Here is an 18,939-nt window from a genome sequence, read left to right as displayed (position 1 = left end):
GAGGATGACAGTAGAATATCATAAAATGCACAGGCCATAGTGGCTTATGATATGTTCCCTATAGTGCTAAGAGTTAGTATTCCTTATTATTATTCACCTCTGCCTGGTGGTTTTGAGATTTATTTAGAAGTTCTCAAAGTAAAAGGACACCTAAAAATTACTTTTAAGCCTTTCTTTACCCAATGTAAAAATAAGTTGAAATATGAAAAGTGGAAACATAACTTTAAATCTTTCACAGATTTAGGTAATTATTGTTTTCCTAATAAAATATTATTTCCATAATTAAGAGAATTAAAGATAGCCAAAGGATTAGAGTTTAAATATTAAGGTGGAGTATTACTCTTCCTTACATGGAATCATTACATTGTTTTCTTTCTTTCTGACATAAACCAAACAAAAGATACATCTGATATCAAAAATCCAGAAAGAATTTAGCATTGTCTCTTGGGATTTACTAAAAAGAATGGTTCATTCAGAGAATTATCTAAACTTTTATTTTCAAAGTAGATAGTTTACAAATATAATGATTAGAATATTTTTTGGCATTCTTCACTCAACACAGGCCAAACTTAGAACAGGCCAGACCATTCCACTGGGCATTTTACTGCCTAAAAGATACTGGCTAAAGAGACCCATGGCCTCAGTATAGCCATCGGAGTGAGCTACGAATGAAAAATAGTCTTGTGTATGTGTACCATGTTAATAATGGTAGATTTTATATTTAAAAAGTTATAAATTATTCTAAATCATCATGTGTTCTTTTCCCTAATAGATACAAAGAAAAAAAACTGTGAGAACTCCTAATGATAACTATAATTCTGCATTAAAATGATTCACAGTAATCTGATTATTAAATCCTGGAGTCATTAAATCTCTCAGGTTTAACTGCTTCAGCAATGTCTTTATTACATTCATCCATAAAAGTGGCAAACAAAACAAAACAAAACAAAAACAGTCCAATTGGAAAAAAGTCAAATTGAGAGAATAACAAATCCTAAAATTCCTTTAAGGGATAGATCAGGTTCTATGGATAGGATAGTCGGACATTTCATGTGCAAAATAAACTCCACAAAGAAATTCCTTCTTGTTTAATTTTCTAGCTGTTTTGGCTAGTTATATCCTAGCTATTTTGGATAATTTCAAATCATTTTGTATTAAAGGGAAAACTATTCTAATAAGTATATAATTTTCTCTTCCTTTTTAAAAAAATGTCCATTACCAAATTTCCTGCTATCACCAGTTCTGGAGATACCGTTCTATAATTTGCAACTGAGTCTTGAACTTGCGATGTCACATTTTACAAATTCCTAAAGAGCATAAACATACCATCAAAGTGTTCTTTAAAACATAACCTACTATATTGTTGATTTTAAAAAGTGGACATTGAGGAAAACATGCCTTTAAATTAAATCATTTCTAGTTCCAGTATGGTTGGCCATAAAATTACAGCCAATGTTTTCTTTTAAAATATTTATGTTATAATATTTTATAGTTTTCTTGGGGGGTGTTCTCCCTGTAATGCTCTCAATTTTCTGGCTTGCCTGTTCTAATTCACCAGTCTCCAGGAATGAGACCTCCCACTGAGCTCCACCCTTATGTCTGTCCGGCTCTGGCTGAGGACTGGAGAAGGCTCTGTGGAGCAGGCGTCATTTGAGCTGAGGATTTGAGTAACATCGGATATGCAGAAAGGGGTGGAGGAGGGCATTCCAGGAGCAGGAAGTGGGGTGGGTGGGTAGAAAAGTGACGATATTGTTGGAGTTAGAGCTGAAAGATTGGCCGGAGCTAGACAGCTACTTAACCATGCAAAGGTTAAGTTCTCAAAGGTGTCTAACCTGTGGCCTGAGGTAAGTGGGCAGAGCTTAGTCCCTATTGTTTCGGGAGCTGGCCAGCCTCCTGTAGGATAGTATAAGCCTCTAGAGGACAAAGATCATGTCTTATTCTTTGTGATTCACTGAACATAATAGATGCACACCAAGTTTCTTATTGATGTAAAAAAAAAAAATGTTAATCCTGAGATATAATTACATAATTACTAGAATCCTCTCTTATGAAAGTCTCTCTTTAATTTTAAAAATAATTTTTACTTTAAAAAATGTAGGAAGATAAGCTTATGGCAAACACCAATGTCTATACAATTTTACTTTGAAATGTTTTATCAACTAGGCCTATAATTATGTTATTCATATATCTCCCAACTGCAAAAATAGGCAGAATCGGCCCTAAAGATAACAATTTATGTTTTATATAATATTTTCTAATCCACGGGTATCCTCAAGGGTCCTCAAAGTAAGGTTAACATCCCTGTTTTATATATGAAGAAAGTGAAAGCAAGAGAGATTGCCTTAGAAAATAAATCTGACCCCGGAGGTTGGAACCTTGGTTTTCTCACTCCAATTCCCATGTCTATGGCTGTGCTTGACTGTCTCCCAGGGACCATCCATAATCATTTCCTACCAGGTCAAAAGAGGCTACTTAATGGGACTGCTTTACTCTACAAACCAACAGACCAGGAAGAGATTTTACTCAGAGGCTGATGAATATAGTTTTAAGGGCTACTTTGTCTGCAGGCTTTAATATAATCCCACAATAGATAACCAAATGACATTAAAAACTCCAATTTTCTTGCTTAAATCTATTCATGGGAAGGTAAATGCTACCTTTTCCTTCTGATGCAGAAATAGCTTTCTATTTTTAATTATTGGAACGGTTTTATTATACTCAGAGATAAGAGGCACTGGCCCAGAGTTTTAAATTCCACAGTGACATACCTAATATAAATATAAGTCTGAGTTGGATATATACTAACGTGTGCTTCAACATTACCTGGCAGTAACACTGGACTGGCTACACTGTCCTTAGACATTGTGAAGATTTGGCTTTGTACTTAGAAACCCTTTAATACAGTCTGGGGAGACACGTTATAAATAACAAAAAGAAAATTTTTTTTTACATCGTTGGTCTTTGGAAACATTGACATTTAATAAGTCTGAAACATAATAAAAGAAACTTAAACCTCAAGAAACATAAGTTATAAGCTGCAAAACCCCAGGAAGTCGGTGCCGAAAGCAGTTAGTTAAGCAAACCCTGAGAACGGAGCAGGCACAGTGGCCATGAGTCTGGTCCTGATTTTGTACATCAATGTCTTTATGTTTACAGTGCTGATGTTGCTCAGGACCATTTTGGTACACCTTATTTTGGAAATAGCACCTACTTGTTTTATGAGACATAAAAGAAATTTAGTATCTCTGCTTCATTCACGTCGTGATTTTCTCAGTTAAACTAAATGTATTTTTTTGCACCCCTGTTCAGACTTGTCTGCAAATTACTTTGTCAGTTTCCAAAAAAGATGAAGATTAGCTGCCAGTAAGATATTCATAAGCTTGTGACACAGCACTGAGTAACGCCACCTACCTTTTAATTTTGTGGAGAAGTTAAAATGTGATATGAACAGTTTATGGAAATGCATTGTTCAGAAAACAGTCACTTGCAGATTTAGGTGTAACTGTTTTAACATTTAAATGAATAATTGCATAAGCTAAATGTCATGTATAGAGAAAGAGCATTTGTATTCAAATTTCTTATGTTGTGTTAAAAAAAAGCAAAACAACAATTTCTTAGAGGCTGTAATATTTCCAAATTTTACTTTAAAAACTTCATTACAGAAAATTTCAACCATATCCAGAAGTAAAACCGTACAATGAAGTCAACGTACTCATCATTCATCGTCCAGCTTCAATTGTTAACAACAGTCAACTTTGTCTCATTTCTGTTTTCTCACTCCCTGTCTTCCACTGTCAGTGAATTACATTGAAGCAAATCTCAGGTCATATCATTCCCTCCTTAAATAATTCAATACATGTCTCTGAAAGATGAAGATCTTTTAAAACTATAACTATAATTTTATTTTCACACCTAAAGGAAAACAAAATTCCTTAATACCATCAAATATCCACCTAGTCAAGAAATGGACCTAAATCTATGAAAAGAAAGTCAATGTCAAGGAAGGCATTACGTTGGAAGATAGAATACTCAAAAATAAGCTATTCCCCTGCAATAAAAAGGAAACAGTATTTCCTTAAAGCAGAGAGCTGGAGGTCAGGTGCTTCAATGTGGGAAATCGAGAATGGTGTGCAAAATCTGTAATGTGTGCACATGAGGATTTTTCTTGGTTGATAGCATTTATCAGAATGTCAAACAGCTTGAGACTGAAAACATTTAAAGATCCTCTGCCCTTGGTTATGATTATGTGATTCTGCCACTATCGCCTAACAGTGCTAGGAATAATTAGTCAAGTAGAGCAACAAATACACCTACAATAATTTAGAGATCAAACTCAATTCCACTCAGCATGTACTGAGCATACAGTAGATGTAAGATAATGGATTACAATCTTGATAAACAAAGGTATATTAATCCTAGCTAATTTATAGTCTAGGAGAAGGGGCCATTAGATTAATAATAGCTCTAATAGAATGTCATGAGAAAGGGGCCTGCTGTAGGTATTTGCATGGGGCTCTAATAAAGAAGCAAAAATGTCACATAGGTGGGGGGCACTAGAGGTCATAGGAAGATAGGAGAGAATTGTAGAGGATGTTGATAATTGTACCAGCAACTTGTCGGAAGATTTTACTTATCTCTCTAGTTGAAGGACATTAATAAAATGTGTTTACCAGTGTCTGTACTCCCCTCATTAAATGGGGTGGGAGAGGTGATCGTGAAAGCTGGAGAGAAGAGGTTACATATAAGCAGCATTTTGAAAATTGAGCAGTCCTTCAGATCTGGGAAGGAGACTCAGTGAAGAGGGAAGGGAGGTCGTTCCAGGAAGAGAAAAGCAGGAACAAATGGGTGGAAATTACGGGCACATTAGGGAACCAGCATTGTGGTGACCTTACAGCAGAGTGTGTGGGAGGGGCTGGCTGACTGGAAATATCTGCTGGGACCAAAAGTTGGAGGCTTCCAGGCACAGAACCGAGCCTCAATTCTACGGCCAGAGAAGAGACATTGACATGTTTTAAGTGAATCAGTTCTGTCTTGACAGAATATGTCTCACTCTTGCCTGGATGATGGGTGCTCAGTGTTTATTGAACTTGTAGTGGCTTGAATTAGCTAGATGGAGTGAGGTAAGTAACAGGCTTCTTAGGAATCCATTGTAATAGGCTAGGTGAGGTCTAGGGTGACAGTAGTATAAAAGAGATGAGGGGACACATAAGAATTTCAGAATTCATTATTTTTAAGAAGGTGAAGAAAGAAACAGAAGGAAGACCTAAGCATCACACAAATTCTATTATACAGTGTGGATCAGTGTGTTAGGATGTTCCCATTTCTGTAAAAAGAAAGTGGAAATATATATATAAAGTATAAACACATAAAATATCTCTCAGGAAGGATATGAGAGAAATAGATACCATTGGTTGTAGGACATGGATAAGGGATTGGGGAGAGAGGAGAAAGACTTCTGTCCCTTTGGCATGCTGAACCACATGATTATTAGTGAGTTAATATATAACTTCTCACTGTCAGGTACATAGGCAGAAAATGGGGAAAAGAGAAAAGGTTTTGGAGACAGATCTAGGTTCCAATTCTGGCTCTGACACTTCCTAACTGTAGAGTGTGGGCAAACTGATTAACTTTTTAGTTTCTGTTTTCTTACTTGCAGAAATGGGGATGATATTGGCTAATTCCTGAGTTGTTATAACAATAATTAAAATAATCCTATACAAAACATCTAGTAGCATATCTGTCACAGACTAAATACTCGATAAGTAGTAGCTATTTTATTATCAAAAAATTTCTTTGATGTGGATGTATTCTTTATTCTTGGTACAAGAAAAGTTCCTCGATCTAGTTTAAGGTGTACTCATTAGCTAATCTTATCTCTACATTAAATATTTACACTGTACAAAATGATTTATGTAATCTATCTGATGAACACTATCCACTACATATGTTTCTAGAAATTTAAACTTAACATTTATCTACATTTCTAGGTAGATGTTAGTTTGTCTTTAAATGTCATTGACTCAATTTATTGAAGTCATGTATTCACAGAGGACCAACTAGGTGCCATAAGGCACCAAGAAATAATAATAAGTTGCTATCCTCCACTAACTGACAACCTCAGTGAGACAAACAGGTGTGACCTTCAAGTAACCATGGCCCCAATTTGGCACAAGAGATGGAAATACTGGCAATGAAGTACCCAATTCTGGCCATGCATTGCTGTAAGATGTTAAGTCATATGTTAGGAGAGGTTACTCTACAAACATTTTCTTAGGTGGGTTTTCTTAGGTAGGTTCTTCTACACAATACTATGTTTTAAATCAATTGAGACTGTGGCAGTAACAGCATTCTACGTGTTACAAAAAATTGGTCACTCTCAAAAGCCTTACTACATGTTGTTTGAACAGCCACATCATTAAAGCATTATCAAACAAAAGTTTCTTTGTTATACGTTGAGATGAATAATTTCAAATCATTTTTATGTGAGATATTCTGGGTCAGAGCTGCCTCAGCCTGTAAAGATGAAGCAGACTGAGAAGAAAGCAGCTGGGGTTTAAGGAAAAAAATTTTAAAGGCAGGAAATAATGATGAACATCTTCCAGGATTTCAGAAGTGTCGGTGAATGCTTCAAAAAAAATGAAAACATAAGGCCAGAGAAAAATGCATTTCACTTCATGTACAGCACTGTGGGGAGTGGTGGGGATGCTTAACAAAACCATCTAATTATTCAAATATTTCTCTTTGAAGCAGATGGGTCTTGGAAGAAACATCAATACTAGCTGTAGAGAAACAACAGTAATATGTACACACTAAAACAGCTTTCACTGATTCTGTACATGTTACCGATGTGCACCATGGAGGGATGACTGACTTCATATTAGCAAGCAAGTCTTGTTTCCCAGCCACAAGAGGGTCCACACCTGTATTTACCCCCTAGCTACCTACAGTCTAAGCTCAGAGGCTACGTATTGCAGTTGAATGAAGAATGGATTAAGAGGCTAATCTAAGGCTATATATAGACACCAAGACCAATTTAATCTCCGCCCCCTCTCTCTCCCCTCCCTGTTTCCATAAATCTCAAGATCAGAGTTACAAAGAGACTCGGAACTCCAGCAGAGCGAACAGGCCCTTCCTAACCCCCTCCTACTAGGCCGTCTCTCATAAACGGAGTATCAGTGCAAGTGTAAATTGCTTCCAAATATCCTTAACAGGCACCATAAAGCGAATCAGATCCGGTTTTCTTCCATAGCTTCCACAGAGGCCAGAGGAGATGACAAGTAGTGTGCATGAAGCGGTGGTGGTTAAGGGAGAGGGCTGCCAAAAGATAACTACCTTCTTCCTCCCCACCCACCCCTAGCTTAGAGCCTCAACCCCGGCCTCGCCGGGAAACGCATCTGGCGGGGCCACGCACAACACGATGTGCACCGCCACTTCCCACCGCATGGCGGGCGCCCACCCGCTCGCAGTCCTAGGGTCTCACCGGGCGGCCAAATGTGGCGAGTGGCGGGCCCTCACTCTGAGGCACTGATACTCGGTATATGTGAGGTTAATGGGGTCGAGGGGATGCTTCCTCACCAAGAGGCAGGAAGCCGCCCCAGCAGGCACATGCTTCCTCTCCGCCAGCTCCGGCCAGGATGGAAGCCCCCAGTGGGGCGACCACCGCGGTTCCCGCAGCCCTCCCTGCTCCTCTTGCCCCACCTGGGTTGCTTCTCACCTGTCCGAGAAGGTAGCGGCGACGCGCGAGGCTGGGAGCTGCGGCGATTCCGGCAGCAGCAGCGGCAGCAACAGCAGCGGCGGCGGCAGACAATGGAGGAGTGAAGGACAGACACATTGACATCGACACACGGAGCCCGGCGCAGCCCCGCCTCCCGCGCAGTGCCGCCCCGCCCCCAGTCCGCCCTCGGCCGGGGCGCGTTATTCCTGAGGAAATGCGGGGGGGAGTCGCGAGGGCCGATGACCTCTGCACGCCTTAAGCAGCCACCGCCGGACACAGAACTTACAGACAGAGAATTTAAATATTGCGTGTCCCTAAATATCTGAACCGGGCAGCGTGGGGATGGGGAACACGTGAGAGGAATTTAATATCCCCCCTCTGGTTTTCTCCATTTGTTTTTTTCTTCCCAGGCTGCTCCAATGGGAGTCTTCGGCTGCCACCTCCTGCAGCTCCTCCTCCTGGCTGGGCCAATGAGGCGCGGGGGGCGGTGACTGTCGCGGGGCCTGCAGAGACCGCCCGCCCGGCTCGCCAGAGCTCGCCGGCTGTTCCCCGGGCCGCGGGAGAGAGGGGAGAATTCGAATGCTTCCGCGGTTGGCAACTCAGTGTTCTGGCCTCACGCCGTCCCACTGCGACCGGCGCTCCAAATCTAGACACCTCGTTTCTTCTTAATACTTCCAAAGAAACAGAATAACCTTCAAGCTGGCGGGAGCAATGGTTCACGTGAAGAAAGGCGAACTGACCCAGGAGGAACAGGAGCTGCTGGAAGTCATCGGAAAAGGTGTGGGTGCTGGGCTCCGCCCGAGGCGCTGCCGGTCTGGGCAGGGGGCGTGGCGCAGCCCTGGGGGCGCCCGTGGCCCCGCCGACCCTGGGCTGCGGTTCTGCGAGGTTGGCAGCGCGGGACCGGGAAATACCGTCTCTCCCTTTTGGTTTGGGACCGGTTGCGGGGGCGGAGAGGTGGGGAGGGAGAAGCACTGCTGAGAAGAGAGCGGACGTTGCCAAACTCGTCCTCTAAATCAGCTTTTGGAAAGGTGCACATTTTTAGGCCCCATCTCGGATTATAATGGGCGACCCCGGGGTGTGGGACGTAGGATGTGCGTTCAGCACTCCTCAGGTGATTTTGCCCACGGTCCGTCTTGGCGACAGTGACCTGGTAGTTTCAGTCTTTTAGACGGGTGTCTAAAGGGCCCTTTCGACTTCCGGAGGCCAAAAGATCTGGATTCCTTGGCTGTCTCCGCCCCCGCTTGGGGGGTGGAGGAAGCGACTAAGGGAAGCATTCTTTATTAGGACACAAATAAGTTCTATAATTTGCCACATTGGAGCTTTCTTCCAGAAGCCCAGGAACCCTCAGAGAAGTGAGGAGTTTGGCTGGGCGTCCACCCTTAAGCACTCTTAGCGACCTTTTAATCGCGCTTTTCCCGGTTTCCCTTCCACTCTCCCAACGCGTGTCCCGCTTCCGCCCCTCCGAGTCGTAGGGAGGGAGACGCAGGCCCCAGGGACCAGCCCAGAAGCCATGTTTTCCCTTCATTCCTGGAGTGGACAACCCAGAGGAGCTCCCCGCTAAGTCTCATTGCCTGGCAAGTGACATCAACGTGGCTACATGGCTTCTTCTGTACGGTCACGCTCGGGGATGGGGATGCGTGGGACTGCGGGTATAGTTAATGTAGTTATAAACTCAAGAATGAGAATCCACGTCTGCCCTCAAATGGCAGAGAGGCCAGGCACTACAACGTAAAGGCTTCCCAGTTTCCAGTCTTATTTCTTTCTGAGTAGCCAGGCTGAAATCTGGACCCCCAAAGAGTAAGGCATATTTATTCTTCGTACTGACAAGGAAAGTCTAAGTGTAAAGAGGAAAAAAAAAAATCGGATTTGAACTCAACAGGTGCTGGTGAGCTGAGCCCACCCCATCTGACATCAGTCACAGCTACATGTATCATAAGTGTTTTTTGCCTGGAATTGTGGGATTTGAAGTTGGTGATTTTGTTTGTTCTGCACGGTTCTCACTGACCTATTTGGCACTGCAGCCTTTCTGTTCTGCCTGTCTTTGGGTAATTTCTCCCTGCCTTTGGTGGCTCAGGGATTTAATTCAGCAAACATGTGAGTCCAGCTATGTGCCAAGTACCGTGTTGGGCAAAAAGAAGACAAAGGAGGAACTCAATCTAGGAGGGATGCAAATTCTGTTTTTAATCAGTCCAGAGCTATCACTTTCTCTTAAAAGTCTAAACAAGTGAGCAGTTTTATAAGATGGGTCTTTGAAAGGGGCAGGTGGTGGTAGTAGTGGTGGGGAATCCTTGGATGTATTCTTAGGTGTCCACCAGTTTTTATTTTAAAGATTAAATAAAAGAATTAATGTGAATTTAATCAGGTTAATGCTATGGTATTTCTGGGCACACATCCTGCGTCAAGTTGCACCATCAGTGCACAGAAACTTTCACTGATTCTTTTGGTCCAAGCTAATGAAAAAACTGAGATGGATGGGTTTAGTATATATGATACATTCTTGTCAAGTGAACGTCCATAGGATATCATTATACTCAAAAAAAGTAATGGGAGATAGGAGAAAATAATAAGTATAGCCAACCATTATTGAATGTTATTATGAGCCAGGTGTAACTGTTAGCATTTGATGAGCTGAGAATTTTTTTCAGCTACAGCACTGTGGGATGTGGTTTAACCATGCAGGTCTGGTTTGGAATCCTGCTTCAGTCTTTTGCTGGTGATGTGGCCTAGGGCAAGTTACTGTTTCTTAGCTTCAGGTTCTCCATGTGAAAAATGGTAATGACCTCACAACAAAATCCTGAGGATGAAATGAGTTGTTATATGTAAAACATTTAAAATACTATTTGTGTAAGCACCTGTTGAGTTCAAATTCGATTTTTTTCTCTTTACACTTAGATTTATTATGGTAAATAGATAATCTGCACTTTATAGACAAGAAAACCACGGAACTGATAAATTAGATAACTTGCCCAATGTCACATAGGTAATAAATGGTATAGCAGAGATATCATATGGCTCATAGTCTTAGAAATATGCTGGACTTGAAAACTAAACAAACAATGAAACCAGCCCCAGAGCAATTCATACTATATTCACTTCGAGAGGTAATTTAATTTCAGCAAAACATTGTCATCTGTCAAGTTAAGTTCAATTTTAAATGTTACTGATTTTGTAGTTTTGAGTGCATTTAATTTGTAAAATAATATTTGATCGATAGTAGAATGAAGGTCATAAGCAAAATTTATATTTGTACTCATAAGAAGCATTTTTTTTAAGGGAGTGGGGGTTCTTAATTTTTAACCCCCTTTTGTACATTACTCAACTCAGCACTACATAAGTCAGTACTAGTACTTACAACTAAGAATAAATTTTCAGCCAAGCGTGACCTATCATCTTGGCCAATCTGGATAAACTCGGCCAGTGTTTGAGTGTCTCCCTTCTGCCAGTCACTGCTCTCCAGAAGTTAAGCTGATTGTATGTGGAACTTAAGTTCAGAAAATACTACACATTGCTTCTGGACATTTTTAGAACAATTTCATTGTCTAAGTGAATTCCCATGCCAAGTATTCTACAGATTATGTATTTGTTAGAATGCCAAGAAGAAACTACAGGCGAAACTGAGGAGCTGTTTCTTACCCATTTAAATCAGAGTTAATGACGGCATCCATTCTGCAACATTTAAGAAGGGAAAATTGAAATGATTGACGTGCATTTGACTGGCTTATGTTACTTGTAGATTGACCCATTCTTCTAAGTTCTGATATCTTTTTCCTTAAGCACTGAGGAAGCACTATTTCAAGATAAATGAAACCTTTTTTTAAGGATACAAACCAGAAGATATTCCATTATTTACCTTGTTTAGTACTTGAGATCCCTGGAATCACTGTCGCTGACTTAACAAATCAGTGTACTTACTCTTTTCATTCTCATTATTTGTGAAACAGGGTTGGATAATGAGGTTTATTCTATCAACTTTATTGAGGTGTAATTAAGTATGATAAATGGTGCACATTGACAGTGTACACTTTTTTAAAAATCAGTTTTGACTTAAGTATACATCCATGAAACCATCACTACAGTCCAGATAATGAACAGTTCCATCAGCCCCAAAAGGTTCTTCATGCCTTTTATAACCTGGCACTCTCTCCACCACTGTCTCCAGGCAACCACTGATAGATTTCTGTCTCTATTGATCAGATTGTTTTGTTCTAGAATTTTATTTAAGTGGAATCCTATAGTAAATAATCTTTTTTTTCTTTGCCATGGCTTCTTTCACTCAGCATCATGATTTTAAGGTTCACCTATGCTGTATCAATAATCTGTTTCTTACTACCTTTTTTTTTAAAATTTTCATTGTTCGGATATACATCTATTTGCTTAACTGTTCACTTTGATGGGCATTTCAGTTGTTTCCAATTTTGAACTATGAAAAGAAGATCCTGCTCTAAGTTCCTGTGTACTATTTCTAGTACCTTTATGGTTTAGAAAGACTCCGGTCTAATAATTATAGTATAGAGATCAAAGAAAAATTTTAACAAATATGTAGTTACCATTAACTCAATAACTGGACAGGTTGTGAGACCTCTATGTGCTTCATTGTCTTCATGTACAAAACAACAGTTCTTTTAGATATTCTAATTTTTAGGTCATTTGGTTACAAAGTCTGAAAATAGAAGTAGGAACTTTTAGAAACTTTATACTTAAACTAATTTAGTTATTTCAAAATATGTTATAATTAGAAGTCTGTACTTTTAAAATACACTTATAATTATATATCTATAATTAAGTCTAAATCTGTACATTATTATTTAAAATTTAGACACGTTAATTATTTTATACATGATTTTACTTAACATACACATTACAGCAACTAACAAGACAAATAGTATTTTAAATATTTAATTTGGATTTAGATTCCTTAAAGCATCCCTTTTTGTGGATCCCACTAAATATTTGAAACCAATATATACACCCAAATCTTATGGTTATCTGATGGATTACTGGAAACAGAAATGTAAAAAGATTTTTGTTTCTCCCTTTTTGTTTGTTTGACTACATCTGCTTGTCTTCAGTAAGAAATCTGTGGTCCCAGTCTAGATATTGGAAATGTAACAATTAAATTGTGCTGCTCTGAATATAAAATAACAAGAGCATCTAATATGCACTGAAGGTATTCTCTGGGTCCTGCATTAGGACAAACCCTTCTCCTCAGAACACTACAGGATGGATACTACTAACTCTGCTTCACAGTTGAGAAAACCAAGGATTTCATGGGACTTGTTCGATTTCATAGTTGTCCTGTAGTGTGGTAGAAGAGAGGGCAGTTAACAGTGAGAACATCACGATTAGTATCATCAGTTCTTTGCTAAAACACTGCTCTATCCAGATAAATTGATCAATCCACCCCAATGAGGCAGGTATCTTCTTCCTTGGTTGAGCAATGTCAGAAATTCTCAAAAGGAAAACATTTAATATTACTTTCATCTGCTATATCTGTTAATTTTCGTCTCCATGGAAGATAATTGTTGGCTCATTTCACATCACCCTTAGAGTACTGTATCCCTCATCTTAAGAGTTTGTTAAATCAAATTTAACATATTTCGTGGAGTAAAGATCTTTTAAACTTAACTGCAAAATATTGTTTGAGAGCCTACTGTGGGCAGTAAGGAATGACAGAAAATAAAAATCTTTTACTGTGAGCCACGTGTTTCACATTTCTGTGCTATTCTAGACTTCTTTTTTTTTTTTTTAAATTAGTGGTATTACATTAGGAACATCAAATTAGAAATCATCACAAATTTTTCTTCTGAGTATTTTCTCATATCCATTTTCCAAAATCTATCTTCATTCCCTAGAAGCCCAAAGCATTTCAGAAAAAAATTTCTCATCCTGGTCGCTGCATTTCAAAGGCTAACTGGTATACAGTAATATGTGTGTGCACGCTTTATCTTTTTTTTTTTTAATTGTTCTTTGATAGGACAGATTTAACTTGGATTGTTTGCCATTGGGCTAAATATTTTATAGAACTATAGGCCTATTGTCTAATGCGAGCCTTTGTTTGATTATAATCTTCATCCTCCCCTAACCTAACATGTTAGCAGGCCTTGACATGCTCATAATCCCTATAGTATTTTTGCTTTACTGCTCAAACATCTCCTGATCAGATAGAAAATAAACTTATTCCTTGGAGGACAATGGGATTCAGCTAAGCATCTTCCTCAGGTGAAACTGGAGTGGCGGGGGATGGGGAAGGGTTTGTTCTGCTTTAATTTCTCTCTAAAGATGTTTGAGAAAGTCTCTGAGAAGAAGCCACAGGGATAGATAAAGTTCCATGCTGCCTACATACTTGAAGGCCTTCACCTCGTTCCATAGTCATTTAGCCAGTGGTACCAACTGCTCTCAGGTGGAGTACTGAGTCAGAAAATGTGCTGTTTGCAAAATAGCTGTTGTCATAATCCAGGGATTTGTAGATCATTCACTTGACATTTCCCCAACAGAGCTATTTCTCTGTCAATCTAGGAGACATTTCTCTATCTATTCCAGATTGGTGAGGGGCAAGATGACTTGCCTAAGAAGCAGATCAGGGAGAGAGAAGCATGCTTATTTTTATTCTGCATTCCACTTTTAACTGGAAGACTAGCAGCATTTAGTATATTCTTGAACTATAATTCTAAATTTAAAAAGAAATAACTCCTAGTTGGGGGATGCTCCTGTTATTTTATATCCTTTCAAAGGAGAGGCTTATCTCATCCTTTTTCCCTGAGAACATCCGATTTCATTGTTCTCTTCCCTGTCAAACCAGAAATTTTTGGCACAATATGTGGCCAATTCTTATTAATGATAATAGCAACATTCTCTCCTGCAACTACTTGCTTCTGTCAGTATGTCTTACAGAAGACTGGAAAAACCTGGCAGTTATGCCCAAATTATAGTTCATTTCCAAATTTATAGAGGACTGACTTTCAGGATTACATTAGAGGACTTTTCAGTATGAGACTCTGATTATTGACCATAGGGCACTTTTTATATAATATCAGACTTTAAAGATATGTTTACCTAAGCATTTCCAAACCAAGAATTCTGTTGTAAGTATCCCATCAATTCACGGGGCCTAGTGGTGACAAAGTATATAAATACTGATTATTTTGAACTCCAATTATTATATTGACTGGAAAGTAAGCTGTAAATGATAGGTTGGACTAGATAGGTGCCCTTTAAAATTTGTTTCAGTATTAAGTATATTATGCTTTGTGGTTATTGTATTACTGTCAAAAGGAAAATGTGGACGATTTAATATAGTCTGAAGTCAGTGGAAATAAAAATAAGATGGAGCTATTTTAGTTTCTGTAAATCTGTTCTTCTGGATTATTACTTTATAGAATAAATAGCGTGTGATTGATACTTTATTTCTTAACAACCTAACCTGAGTAGTCTTAGTTTTACAGATAACCCTTTAAAATTTATTTCCTTGATGTTAGACTTTTTTTTTCTGTTCTAATGATAAATAACCTTACTTTGCCTTTTTTCCTTTTTTTTAAGGTACCGTCCAAGAAGCTAGAACACTATTAGCCAGCAAGAATGTTCGTGTCAACTGTTTGGATGAGGTAAAATTTTAAAAAGTTTAATGAAATGTTTTACTTCCTATGAGAATGGATAATATGATATGAATCTAATAATATAAAAATCTAATGAATTGTTTTCTAGCATTAGTGCTCAGATTATACTAATATCTAAACCAAATGTAAGCAGACCGGTCACAAAGGCAAATAATCATGTAAGGACATGTTATAGTAAACAAATAAGTGCAAATTAAACCAAAATTATGTCATTTCTTATGAAGTATGAGAAACATTGGACTTTATATGCTAATGGATTAGGTTTAAATTGGCATCACATTCTGGAGAAAATTTTAGGATTTTATCAGCAATTCTACTTCTAGGGAAAGTTAACTATACCTAAACTCAACTTTCTGGAACACTTGCTGATGGTAATTCTATACTTAGCTGTTCAATATTAGCCATTAACTCTGTATGGCTAGTGGCTATTCTATTTTACAGCACAGTTCTAATGCTAGAAAGCTAACTGAACTTCAGTTTCTCATACAGAAGAGGAGTGGGTTTTGTTAACCCTTTACCCAGAAATGGGTAGCAAAATTAATATCAGACAAAATTAAAGTTTAAAGCAAAAAAATCATAATAATAGATCAAGATTGTTTCTTATGGATTAAATTAATAATCCACCGAGAGCATACCAGCCTTAAACCTTCACTCATAAGCTTATAAGCTTTAATGTTTATAAAGAAAAAGATAGAATTAAAAGGAGAAATTTGTAAGACCATAATAGCATGTTTCAAAAACTAATGGATTGAGTAGAAAAAAATAATTCAGGGGACAAAATTTGAATAACCTAATTAACACTCTGAGTACTGTACATAAGACAGAAAAAAATAGTACATCGTTTTTTTACATGGGACATTGATTAAAATATTAGGTAGTATATTATGCTATTTTATAAAGGAAATTTTAGCTAATTGCAAATAAATTCATGAAATGCCATAGAATACATTAAATATAAACAAAAATATGATCCAAATAATAAAACATGTAACACGAATTTTTTTTTTAATTCTAAATAATTCTTGGGTAAAAGAAGAAACAGAATTAGAAATTGCCTACTCCTTAGAACTGAAAACAACTTTTATCAAAAAATTGATATGGGGAAAAATATACTTTGTCTTAAAGAGGCTCAGAGATTGCATAGCGAATGACAGGATTTGGGTAGCTCGTTCCTTCTTTGGAAACACGCTCTCTCATTGGTTGGCTGTGAATACCAATTCCTGCTAAGAAGACAGCTGGCAAACAAGAAACTCCAAAGAGAAAAATGAAAAAAAAGAAATAATTTTTTTTTTTTTTTAATGCGAGGAAAGAGAGTATCAGGAAACAGGCAGACAGATAAATGGGCTGACATTATTAACACAGATAACAGTTGAAACGCAAGTAGACATAAAAAAATGAGGACAGTTTATAATGTAAGAGCCAAAAACTTTGCACATCTCTTGCTCTTAAGCATATTATCTCATTGCATTGGAAGCTGCTTTAAAAATTTTTAAATTATAGGATAGTTCTGTAGTCTTGGGATTATTCACTCTGAGCTAGACAACCTCTCATTGTAGGATGGGATTGATGAGTGATTGACTGTCCACCTGTACTGTGTCCTTCCTTTTCCCCAAGACTACATACTAGCTTCTTATGTACAGATGATATCATCTTTTAGGGTCTATCACCCTAGTTATGCTCTGAATGCATTTTTTGCCTCATTCAAAAGGTAATGACCATACAATTCAGTTCCACTTCCTTTAAATTATCTCTGTACAATGAGATTCTGATTACCCACACCCACCCGGATCACCCCCAGCATTCAAATACCTCATCCTTGTAGACATACTGAACTAGAGGAGTCTTAAAGTTATAATCTTCTTATCATTTTTTTCCAAGAAACTTTGACTACTCTCATTAAGTTGCCTCTTATACAACAAACCTGAAAGGTCCCAGCTTCCCTATAATTCTCACATCATTCTCACATTCTTTTAGAATATTGATGGCTTATGTTCATAATAATAGTCTGGAATCATTAAGGACAATTCAAATTATGTTGCCATTCTAAGATTTACTATAAGAGACTATGTTTTAGAGAGGTTTTCATCCAAAACAACTTTGAAATTCTAACACTATAGAGTTTCATCTGGATAACTGAGAAAATTTATTTACAGGGAACAGTTCTTTTATCTAGCAAATAATATTAGGTACCCAGTACATGTAAGGTTGGATGTTTCATTGGATATGCACAAAACCTATGAGATTAAACAATGTAGCCTAATATAAATACTACCAACCATTTCTCCATATTTATACAATCATATATATGACCAAATGATACATATGATCGGAATATAAATGTGGTTTGGGAGATCATTGTTTTAAAAATGAAACCACTATAATATATGTTTCCTGTATCTTGTTTTTCTCATTGCCAGTAATTCCTGGAAATTTCTCCAGTTCAATAGATACAGATGAATTCAGTCAATAGCTTCATACCATTCCTTGTTAGGGATATATCATAACTTTTTAATTTTCCCTTTGGTAGGCATTCTATTTGTTTGAGGTTTTTCCTTAGATTTAAAAACAAAAAAAAATGCATTTGTGTCTGTTCAGTTTTTCCTCAGGAACTAAATATGTGAGGTAGAGATGAGAGTCCTGCCGATCTGCATCCTGGTCCCTGCCCTGGCCATTTGACTAGTTATGTGAGGTTGTCTAAGTCTCTTTGCTAATCTGTTAAAAAAAAAAAAAATCAGGTAATGAGACCATCTTTTTCTCTCAGCAGTTCATGGAAGATCCAAGTAGGGAAGTAAATATACAAATACAGATTATAAGATGATTTTATTCATTCATGTTTATTTTATGTTTTTAATTTAATTGCAGGAATTGCTCATAGATAGGGGAAAAAGCAAATAAGTAAAATTAATATATTTTTTCTTTCTATTAAAGAGTGGGATGACTCCTCTGATGCATGCTGCATATAAAGGAAAACTTGATATGTGCAAATTACTTTTGCGACACGGAGCTGATGTAAATTGTCATCAACATGAGCATGGATACACAGCCCTCATGTTTGCTGCACTTTCTGGTGAAGTTTTAGCATTTATTTTAACATATTATAAGTCACCTATACAAATTGTTATAAGTACATATATATTTTTAAATTAAATAACATTTTTATTATGGTAATTTTAAGGTCAATTCTAATGGAAAAGAATGGTAAGAATTGGTTTTTGAAAACTTGTTATGAAATGTTTTATAGTTAATTTGGTGACTTATTTATTTAAATCAACTGATTCTTTTTATTGATAATATATTTTGTGTGGAATTAAGGAGCTGGATCTATTCTTTCAAGTTAGGTCTTTTAATGTCCTGTATCTTTGTATATTGTAGTAATATGAAAACTTTTTTGTTCTCTTAAGAAAATAGATGATGTGATGGAGGTATATGTTTGCTTCACTGATATTTATGTACTAAATTGGACAATCCATTTAGAAATTTACTCTGACTCATGTTGCTTATGATTTGCTGAATAAAGACAATTGGGAGAAACTATCTAAAATTAAGTGGCATTATCTATAATTGTTGCCATTTTTTTAAGAAAATGAAGATATAATATAATATCACACTTTA

General features: G+C 37.5%; 2 protein-coding genes across 4 annotated transcripts in view; one reads left to right on the top strand and one right to left on the bottom strand.

Annotated features, from left to right (window-relative positions):
- BZW2 (basic leucine zipper and W2 domains 2) overlaps positions 1–7,865 on the bottom strand; it is a 58,749-nt gene extending 50,884 nt beyond the window's left edge. Inside the window, exon 1 of the mRNA XM_039862446.1 lies at positions 7,715–7,865. The gene's annotated coding sequence lies outside the window, so the exon portion shown is untranslated. The remainder of the gene's footprint in view (positions 1–7,714) is intronic.
- A 393-nt stretch (positions 7,866–8,258) lies between these two features.
- The window catches only part of ANKMY2 (ankyrin repeat and MYND domain containing 2), a 30,723-nt gene continuing 20,042 nt past the window's right edge, over positions 8,259–18,939 (top strand). The window contains exons 1-3 of one of the 3 annotated variants that reach the window (XM_039862443.1): positions 8,259–8,492; positions 15,251–15,315; positions 18,256–18,394. In XM_039862443.1, coding sequence (XP_039718377.1) covers positions 8,426–8,492; positions 15,251–15,315; positions 18,256–18,394 — 271 coding nt within the window. In that variant the 5' untranslated portion in view covers positions 8,259–8,425. Of the gene's footprint in view, positions 8,493–8,981; positions 9,324–15,250; positions 15,316–18,255; positions 18,395–18,939 lie in introns of those variants that run through there. The other 2 variants (XM_039862445.1, XM_039862444.1) reach the window with 2 other exon arrangements.

This window comes from Pteropus medius, unplaced genomic scaffold (assembly GCF_902729225.1).
Source record: "Pteropus medius unplaced genomic scaffold, Ma_sr-lr_union100, whole genome shotgun sequence".
Classification (NCBI taxonomy): Eukaryota; Metazoa; Chordata; class Mammalia; order Chiroptera; family Pteropodidae; genus Pteropus; species Pteropus medius.
Note: the sequence above shows the minus strand (reverse complement) of the source record. Positions and strands in the feature narration are given on the sequence as shown.